The following is a 10,975-nucleotide window of genomic DNA, read 5'->3' as shown; positions in this document are numbered from 1 at the left end:
ACCGCTTAATTATTAGGGGACATAAAATAATAAAGTTTTTTTTAGTTCGTTTACCGATTATAAATATTTTTTTAAGTTTTAGCATTACTAACAAGGAAGAATATTTTAAAAATATCCTTTTTTACGGTAAAAGCTGTAAACATAAAATAACTAAATATGAAATAATGTTACTATTCAATAAAAGAATTTTATGGGTTTTGATAAATAATTTTCAATTTATTTAGAAATAGCCAAGAAATTAAAGATTTCTAGAAGAGTTCTATTATCCCAGGTGTCATCCTAGTTGCTCTTCTTTGAACCGACTAATAATTGAATGTGTCTTTCTCAAAAAAGAATCTTCAAAACTGTACACAGTAAAGTAAATAATACCTCACAAAAACAATAAAATACATATTCTTATCTTGAATATTTCTACCCAATATGCTACTTAAAATCCTATTATCTAACTACAATTCACTGTTTAATAGCTAAGATATTTCTAAATCACACCATCAAGATCTTTATTTTGAACCACATTGATTAATGATTTCCCATTTAAATTGTAAACAGCCTATATGCATCATCTTATCTTTTGAATAGTTAAACATCATCTGTGAAATGTTTGGAAACATTTTTCAGTGTCAAACAAAACGCTTTCCAACTATAATTTACGTAGTGGGGGTACCTGTGAAATGAGAGAAAAATCAAAATGTGAATTAAAACGTAGAAACAGTTATAAGTATGGAAACCTACAACGTCTCACATTTAAAACTATTATTCACTGAATACAGTCATTTAATATTAAAGAAACACACAAAAACAAAGTAGGAAACGAATTATGAAAAGTGGACAACATTAGGTTAGTAGTCAAACACCTTACACCATATACCTCTATAAACAGTTCCTAAAGATAGTTAATATATCTAATATAATAAATATTACTATTCAACATTAATAAAAGAACTTTTACGGTATTTATGAATTATAATAATCTAACAGAGCACCGACCTTTGATATTATGCTGTTAAAATAATCTCTTGGTTGCGTAACTGATTGGCAGTTATAACGTCGTACAATGGTAAACAGATATAGTGTAATATCAATAATTTGTCGTTACAATGTTTATTTACTGTAGCAATTTTTAAAACTTTCGAATATAAGTAACACTACAGTACTTATTAAATTGTAATATATCAATGTGTGTTATTCTTTAAAATATTATATTCTAATACAGGCTTACATCAGAAAACGTTTTCCAGCTTAATACAGATTTTACTCTGTCCAGTAAGGTGTAAAACATGTATATATCTTTAAGATAAATACGTAGTTGTTTGCAGTTTTGAATAAAGCTATAGAAATGTTTGATCTGCGGGAAATTATACCCTGAATTTTAGCACCTAAAAACCATCTCAAACTTACCGCTGAGCTATTCAGGGGGTATAAAGATTATAGAAGTTTTTTTTTAAAATTTATTTCGTTCTTATAAATATTAGTTTATTTAAGTTACAGCGCTTGTAGCAAAGAAGAATATTTCAAATATATCCTTTTTTTTAGATAAATGCTGTTAACATGTAATAAAATATCGAAGAACGTTACTACTTGATAAAAAATCCTATGGGTTTTGACAATTATCAAAACAGTTTAACAACAATTTTTTGTTGTTGCTTATGATAAAGGTATTTAGGTGTGAGGATATAAAAACAATGTAAGGGAACAAGCTTATTCTAACAAATGTATAACAAGGTACACTAGAATACCAAGGATCCTATTAAATCAAGACTCTTCATAGGTCTTGTCAGTTAAAGCAGGCTTAGTGAGTCTAACTTTAAAAAAACCCAGCAAAATAGAGTATATAATTACTTTTTTAGTGACACATTGATTGAGAGACAATTAAACAACAACACCAAATGCCAACTCTTTTCAGAACTAATAGTGGAATTAAACCGTCACTCTACTAACGCACTCGCTACCCCACAGAACATGATTTATATTTATTTGACAAAAACGGAACTCGAACACGGAACCTTACCTCTATAGACCAATACGATGACGACTAGCCGTTCTGGGCTCTAGGTGCTGTTAATGGTAATGTTTTGGATCTAATTAACATCCATAATGATGGTATAATCATTTGGACGATTACTATAAATAACCGAGACGTGAATTGAAATGTTGATAAAAATATAAATATATTATTGATAATAAATACAAAGAAGATGTATTTTTATTATTTATACCCAATCTTTGGAAACCTTTTTGCGCATATGCTGTTCTATGAAAGTACAAATAGTTTAATATCCACGATATTCGATGCATTAACGTTTCCCTATTTGTAGCAGTATCAGTTTTTATTAGACCAGGAACAATGAGAGCAAGTTAGAAATATAAAAACTAATCAGTTTTTCCTTCCTTCACTAGATCTTATTACCACATCTGTATTTTAGTGTAAAAAATGTCCTAACCACATAACATCGTTTGTTGTCATCTTGTCTACTTTTACACGTGGCTATTCATTGTACAACAATTCCGAGCATCTTGAAAATTTAAACATATAAACTAAATTTTCCGTTTCATTACTATGAATATTGATGTCATGTCTACGGACATACAACATTAAAATCAGGAGTTTGATTCCATTCGGAGGACTAAGTAGAGTGCCGTTGTTGCTTTGCTATAAGAAAAAAATACAGAAACTCTAATTACTAAAACCAGAAATCGTAGAAGAGCTGTAGTACAATAGAATCAACATTTTTTTTTTAAATCTGTTTATTGCTGGCAGTAAGAAAGAAAACATGTTTACTGTACGACGTCCAGGAGAAATACGGATGTGACAAGAAACGTAAATCCGATAATAACAAACTCAGTTTTAACTAGAGAATCTTCAACTCCAGAACTTTTTAGTTCATGGAATATACACTGAATCATTAGAGCTTCTCTTCCAAATCTTAACACTTGTTTATCTCTATATCATAACCACCTGCTTAACGGAAAATTTAATCCGATTCTCTAGAACAAGTGCATCCTACCAATAACGATGTCGTATAACTTTGATAGTTAGGACAAGTATTTATAGTGTTAAGAAACTAATTAGGTTGTGCTGCTCTTTGAAGTTCAACACAAAGCTAAACAATGGGTTATCTACGTTCTACACACAACAGGTATCGCAACCCAGTTTCTAGCATTATAATTCTCCAGATAAAAGGCTGTGTCCCAGAGGAAGGATTTGGTTACACTGATATTTAAGAGAAAAAGTGTCACTTATGTATTCTAGAAGAGAAAGCGTTTTAAAAAAGGTTCATTTGGACTTGGTAATCCTTGATATTTTTACCAACAGCTCAGGATGAAAATTAAAATATTTTTGTTTTATTTTAAGGAAAATCTTTTTATTCCGTTAAAGTATGGAAAAAAGTACATATTTTATTGTTTATGAAGCCATTACGTTTATATATTGCAATTTTTCAACTTAGTATGATTTTTAAAATAGCTTTTTCAACATATAAATTACCACAGCAAAATATAATAGAATCAGAATAAAGCTGAATAGATACCAATATCATAAGGACAAGCCTGAAATAGGATTTAAATGTTCGTGTGTGTGTGGCCTCCATAAATCCAAGAGGAATGAACCTAGAAACCTGAAATTTTGCGTGCGTTTTAAAGTGGATCCCGAATGTGTGCACTTGGGTGTTATTCACGAGTGTGCCTGCATATGTGATTCTTGGTATACCCTGTGGTCAATCGGGGAGATTAACAACTTCTAATATATGGAAAAGCCAATGCGTTTCAACAATAGCCTTTACGTCAAATTGCTTAGCAACAACAAGAAAACCTAATTAACGAAACCGAGAAAGCTCATATCTGCAGCGTGAATCAGACATATTCAGAAGAAAAGATTATTATTGGAAAAAAAAAATGTTTTATTACAGATAACAGTTCTTTATTATTATATAGAAAAAATAACTCAGTATTATTAGATCCTTTATTTATGAAATTAAATTGTCTTTTAGCCTCCAATATGCTCTGTATAAATAATGCAAAATCTAATACTGACATAAAATTATTAATAAATGCATATTTTTCATCATAAAAAAATCTATGATTTGACTGACAAGAAAGAAGTTTCTGTGAAGCAATGTGCGGTGTTATATTGAATGATTAAAACATATTTGTTTTATAAAAATTTTTACACTTAATATTCGACCTAGACATCATGTTTTGATTTTATATGGTTAGGAAAGAATATAGTTTTTACACTGACAAGAAAAAGCAGAATTGTGGGAAAAAAATAGATCACGTTAATAATAACAATTATATAATTTTATTCAAAAAATACTAGAAACAACATTCGTTTTAATTAAATGATCTTTGTACACACGTCATGACAACACATATATAAAAATATAATCACATGCTGCTAATAATCCTCATGTCAAACTTAAACAGTTTGCTTGTTTGAGAATTTCGCGCAAAAGTAGAGTTGAATTTGCGAAAATCTTGCCTAACGTAAGACGCGGGGAAACAGTTTATTATTGTTTGTTTGCTACAGTTGGTACATAAGAAGATATAATTGTGACAAACTCTACTTAATCGAAAAACTAGAGATACTTGAAGTGAAACGTTCACAGATTTCGAATCTTACGCTCAGCATGGCTATGTGAGTTAGGCACTCAACTCAAATTCCGAGGGTTCGTAACACCAAATGTGTTCACACTTTCAGCCTTAGGGGCGTTATAAGTGATCATCAATTCCACTGTTCGTTGGTAAAGAGTAGCCCAACTTTTTTTATCACTGTAATGCATGTTATTAAAACCATTAATTAATTATTATAAGAGCAAGTATAGATATATTTTACTTTACAATAATGCAATATTTTATGTTTCATACGAAGGATTTTTAGAAGGTTCTAAGAACGATATAATAATTCCTTTTTTTTGTTAAATAACTGTTTAAAGAATACGCTCACAAGTAATACTGTAAAAGAACAATATCTTTGAGTACCACTGAAACATCAATATTCTAAATATTGTTAATAATAAAGTTCGTAAATTCCATCTTTCAAATCACAGGAACAACAGCATGAGAAACTAATGACAAAACATTATCGTTAACATACGGAGTTTGGTTAATGACAAAATAAATCTACTTGTATACATAATATTGTCCAATATCTACATCTCACCACGTCTGTTTCAGTGTTCTATTAAACACTGCTATAAAAACTCCGCCCAGATTGTTCTACAGACTTCATACTCTCCATGACCAGTAATAAAAGTGTCTAGGTGACGTCATACGGACGTCAATCTTGCATTCTCCACTAACTGAGTTCTATATAAAAGCAGTCAGCCTATCATATCTGGTAGTCAGTCAACAGCACTGAACGAGTCCCACCAGCTATTTCAAGATCCTACCTGACAGAAAAGTAGAATTTTCAGCTGAGTCTCTGCATCACTCTAGAGGTAAATTCACATCTCTTTACTCATATACAAAACCAAATCTGTACTTCAGTAACAACGTGTTATAATTAATAGTTGAAAACATTCATGGTTTGTTTGTTTATTTGAATTTTTAAAGTGGATGGGAAAGTGTTATACCTTTAAAAACGTAATATTCTATATTCATGAATCTCATATAGTTCCATAATATTTGACATATTCCTTTTATCTTGTTAGAATAACTTTCACATTTTAATCTGTATGTGTAAATATGCTTTTTAGGTTTTTACCCTTAGGAGGTACGAACAAATTACTTCTGTTGTACCATCTAGGACAGAAGAAATCAATATCAGTGAGCATAAAATAATTGTCTGAAAAACTGAAATATACAACACTAATTTTTTAACTTCGGGTGTATGTAGAGTTATATGATACAACGCAATGTGACGCTAATTACCAGATCAATCGTTTGACTAGTACGTCAATTGAACGATCAGTAGTTAGCTGCTATTTGTCTTTCATTAGAGCGATGTAACTTACAACTATCCTTTTAGATAATATTATCACAAGATATGTTGGCGAATGCTGTTCACTTTTTTGTCTTGCTTTTAGACTGTTAGTTTAACTATGGATTGATATCTATTTTTTTGTAGCTTTCCGCGAAATTCTAAGTCAAATAATGAAAAAATATTACATGGCCATTACAGTCACATGTGCCTTCGATATACAGGTAACAAAGCCTGTTACTTGTAACAGATGTAACATTACATTAAGTGCGAGGATCTTAACTTCAAAGACTATCAGTCTTACTACAATGTAATTTTGTTTATAGTGTTGTTTTCATAGGGTCGTTTGGTTGTGATAATAAAAGAAAGTGGCAGATCACAAATGGTTGGAAGTTTACGTTAATAAAATTATGAATTCTAGTGATATGTTATCAGATAGACTTAATTTCGTTAATAGCATAGAAAGAAGGCAAACTTACTAGTCTTCAAAAGGGCCTTTTGTGTTTTTATTTAAGTTGCGTGTTTGTAATAATAAGTTTAGATAAAGTTTGGATACGTTGTTGTAATTCCATATTTCAATGTTAATATAAATATGCAACATGTCTATTTAATGAACTATAGATCTAAACTGCATGTCCTCTATATCTTGTGTAGTTTTAGGTGTCTTAATTTCTCTGCTATCTGCAGACTTTAACAAAATTGGACATAATGTGATATACTTTATCTAATACCATTATTAACTTATACTTTGTGTCCTTTATTCTTATATAGACACTATGGTCAAAATATCAGTAATCGTTGGTTTCATTATCATGTTTCTCCTGATGTCAGTCTTGTCAGCTTCCTTGCCTCAGTTCAGGTAGGTTACAGAATATTCTCGTTATTTTAAAGTATAAGTTTCTTACACATATACCTTAAATTAGTGTTAAACTTTACTCTTATTTAGTAAACTCTAGTTATACTATAGGGTGACATATCTGATTGTACATACATACATACTTTATATGTCTCATGTACGAAAGCATTGAATTAATAATAACAACCCTATTGAGCCGAAGAGATATTTCATTACACAACATACTTACCTTAAACTATGTAAGTTAGAATTACTTTAGATTTAATTACTAGATCGTGAAGAAAGAACTACAATTGGTAAATTATCTTTCTTTGATATCACTTCAGATTATTACTTTCTACAGCCTTGTTATCATGTTTGCTTTCGAATTCGTATTTCCTATTCAGCTAAGGAACGTTTATAACTATAGTTATATATAATTCTATTCTTTAAAAGTGACTAAATAGTGAAAGAGTACTGGTTAATACCTGCCTCATATTTTCTATTGTAAATATCACGCTATTCAATTTTATTACCAAAATCACGCTTCAGGCGAGAGAAGTCATTCTTAACATTACCTCATTTTCGTATTTCCAACTGAAAGGTGTAATTTCAAAAGGATTTGCTAATATCAAATAGAATCCAAACCAACTACTTTTGCTTTAAAAGGGAAAACTGCTTATTCCAAATCTCTTAGAATATGAGTTTCTGTCGCTGACTGCACATTGTACGTTATAAATAGAAGGTGAATGCTTCAGTCATTTATATTGTTACATTGAGACAAATAACGTTTTCCAATTGAAGAACTGATAAGTAGTTGGGTGTTATGTCACAGCATTTGGATCTTATACTTGCAATATTACAGTTCATCAGGTCACTTAGAGCCGCGAACTACAAAAAAATGTAGTTTTATGTGTAGCTGAAAACAACCTTACTTTCCCAACAAGGCGCCAAATATTTGATTACAACATCAATATCTCAGGATGTTGTTATACAGAACTAGATATTTTTAGTTTTTGTAAACTCACTTTTAATTAAGAAGTAGATATTTAGGTGAGCTTTATTCTCTTCCACTACCGATCGGTGAAACATTATCTGTATTGACATAAGAGTGATAGAAATTATTCTGACTGATGTAAACACGTGCTGACTGAGATGTTTTATAAAAATAACGTGTCTTTATGTACGACGTACTTAGTTTATTTGGATTATAGCGTAACGGTAAACACGAAGCTTTACATTGAAAACAAGGTTCTTTTACTGAAATAGTTATGATTTAAATCATTATGTAAACTAAGGGTTCCTGAGCTACGTTTAAAATTACATTAATGAAATACTTTTATCTAAAACTATTAATCTCTATTTACAAACAATAGACGAAGTAAATTTCTGTTTCACATTTGTTTATTAGTAGAATTACGTATAATAATTTATTAGGTTAGTTTTGAAGTGAGTTTCACGTTCTATGATCAGTTTCTCCATCATGTAGCCTGAAGAGAGAAAAAAAAAATCAAATCGACATCTGGGTAACAACCTTTAAATATTATGAACTACTTCAGCTTTCCAATTATCGATAATTGTCAACTTTCATTCCAAAAATAAAATCTATTTTACATATTTATCCAAGAGTGAACCACATCCTTTATTGATATTATAAATTTGAAATAATGATATAAACTCCTGTAACCATTCTTTTTAAAATTTGGAATAGATATATTTCCTTCCAAAGGAGATGGTGTGAAGATAATACATTGTTTCGAAATGTATGGATTTGTCCTTTTTATAAATTTTCCAAACTTCATAATATGGGTCATATAATGTGAGGCTGAATATTTTTTATCAGTGTATCGTAAATCCTTAATTTGAATCAGAGAAAAAGCGGTAAAATACAGATCGCATTCATAATGTAAAAAGAATTTAAAAATAGGATGGCTTTCATCTCATAATTAAAATGTTTGTGATTTCTTCACTTTGGTTACGTTCATTCTGCTCTTCAGCTTCGGGAACTTCTCTGTCTGTTTGAGCCAATTACTACAGCAAATAAAGTAAATATGCTTTTAGCAACATACACAAGAACTTTACTGGATAAAATACATTGGTCTGTGATTTGATCCGCAAATATAGTCGATAAATCTGGAAACATATGTAAATTTAGTTTCTACAGCTTTACAGAGAAATAATGCACTCATTTCTGGTAGAATTATTGGCTATTGTTAAACATCACAAACTAGTAGGTATATGGGTTAGAGAGAACTCAATACAAGTCCTTGAGTAATTGGCATATACTCCAAATATCCTACACTTCTTTTTCTTAAGAAAAAAAGTACTTATTATTCTCGAACAAGGGTACTCTACATCTAGATAAGAAAAATAAGGTTAATTATGACGTCCTAACTATCTACGTAGAAATTTATTTCTCCATAATAATATTTCTCGATATACTTTGTTTCCTTATGTTCCCGAAACACCAATAATTATGTAGTACCATCTCAGGTTCATATCACGAAAATACATTATGATTTTATTGTAATTTTATCCAGATTTATTCTTCAATAAAAAGTTGCATGTTGCAAAATGTATCTTTGACTATTCCTGTGAGGTAGTTCTCTTTCACATTATTGACTAATGTGCTTTTAGGTTTCAACGCGCTCTATTGGAAATTGAACATCCTGATGAAGCGAGACGAGTATTGAACGGAGTAGTGGAGAGTCTGCTCGCTTCTGAAAGCGGTAAAACGTACGTAAAAAACTGTATTTGTTATTTAGTGTTTTGAAATCTCTGTACTTATAATTATTTGATGATAAGATAAGATATATATAAAAAACGAAAAGCCTTATGAAACTGTTATTACATTCTATTACTAATAAATATTAAAATATACAATGAAATTGAAAGAAAAAAGGAAGACACAGGTAAACTAGAGCTAAATATTTCACTGAACAATCATAGCAGCTTTCAGAACGAAGACTTTTCTGGTCTACAACTATTTTTCTTTCACTATTCAGTTTAATAAAGAAAAATTATTCGGATGTATAAAATATTTTCCTTATACGTGTAAATTGATTTAGGAAATATTTGACTAAAATGTAATGAGCTGCAAACATCACACAGTAAATTCACTATTTATCTGTAATACTGTTCTGTTGAACAGTTTTTGTTGTTAAATGTGTTTTCTTATAGTAATCCACATTGGGCTATTTCCTGATTCCAACGAGGGGAATTGAGTACCTGATTTGTTGTTAAATAAACAATACAACATGTTTTGATCATCTTTTATTCCGATATTATTTAGTGAGAAGCGAGGACTGGACTTAGGATTGTCCCGTGGATTTTCTGGAAGCCAAGCTGCTAAACATCTCATGGGATTAGCTGCTGCCAATTTCGCTGGTGGACCTGGTAGACGGCGTCGCGACGTTAACAATGAAGAATGAATGATAGAATTAGAGCTATTGTTGAATGTCAAGTATTAAATAAAATTAAAAAAGAAATCGCATTTAAAATGGATGTTCCACATAATAAATGTAATATAGTGTACTTGTAAAAATAAAGTACTTTCTGCACAAAATACGATTTTCTTTCTTTCTTTATTTTTTGACAGCATCTTTTGTGGTAGATCATATAAGACGTTCATTTTAAGGGTAAGAAATGTCTGGATACATTTATTTAGTTATTGTTTTTTTATTTTGTTTTGCCTATTACTCGGTGATCTAAATCTTATATTTGTTTATATACGAAGCTTTGTTTTATTTTAATTAATTATTTACTTACTACCCTCAACAAGTAACGATATTGTTCTTGATTTTATGATACAAGTTTATAATTCTATTGCTATTTAATCTTTTGGTATTGCTTTTTTAATTGGTACAAACAATCATAATTTAAATGACAAACTCAATTACACATAATCTTGAATGCTTTAATACATACTATTTGGTTCTAAATTCGATTATGAAATACATATCAATATTTCGGCTGCAAGAGCTGTATTTACTTACTATGAGTATTGTTGTTGAAATGTTAGACGTGCAGGTAATTGCAAGCACGCTGTTTATTGAACTGTTAGAAATTAAATTTTGATTAATTTATTAAATGGAAAATACAATTTGAGTAAAATTGCATATACAGATTACCTAATTGCCCTATTACGCAAGGGACTTCCTATATTTGTTACAAATAATATGGAGAAGTCCAGAAAAAGGATGGAAAACTTTAAAGATAATGTT

The 10,975-nt window shown here is 30.1% G+C and overlaps 1 protein-coding gene across 1 annotated transcript; it reads left to right on the top strand.

The window, feature by feature from the left end:
- The first annotated feature begins 5,336 nt into the window (after positions 1–5,336).
- LOC143244928 (diuretic hormone class 2-like) lies at positions 5,337–10,310 on the top strand. Its single transcript, XM_076490535.1, has 4 exons — positions 5,337–5,435; positions 6,689–6,776; positions 9,390–9,488; positions 10,045–10,310. The coding sequence occupies exons 2-4, from the start codon at positions 6,694–6,696 to the stop codon at positions 10,181–10,183; spliced, it is 321 nt and encodes a 106-aa protein (XP_076346650.1). The 5' UTR covers positions 5,337–5,435; positions 6,689–6,693; the 3' UTR covers positions 10,184–10,310.
- The last annotated feature ends 665 nt before the right edge of the window (positions 10,311–10,975 follow it).

The sequence above is a fragment of the Tachypleus tridentatus genome, chromosome 1 (genome assembly GCF_004210375.1).
Source record: "Tachypleus tridentatus isolate NWPU-2018 chromosome 1, ASM421037v1, whole genome shotgun sequence".
NCBI lineage: Eukaryota > Metazoa > Arthropoda > Merostomata > Xiphosura > Limulidae > Tachypleus > Tachypleus tridentatus.
This window is presented reverse-complemented; position numbering and strand designations above follow the sequence as displayed.

Excerpts from the sequence above, each read along its gene's own strand:
- LOC143244928 (XM_076490535.1), top strand. The coding sequence starts at position 6,694 with ATGGTCAAAATATCAGTAATCGTTGGTTTCATTATCATGTTTCTCCTG. Across the intron at positions 6,777-9,389 it reads GCTTCCTTGCCTCAGTTCAG|GTTTCAACGCGCTCTATTGG; the intron begins GTAGGTTACAGA and ends ATGTGCTTTTAG. Across the intron at positions 9,489-10,044 it reads GCTTCTGAAAGCGGTAAAAC|TGAGAAGCGAGGACTGGACT; the intron begins GTACGTAAAAAA and ends GATATTATTTAG.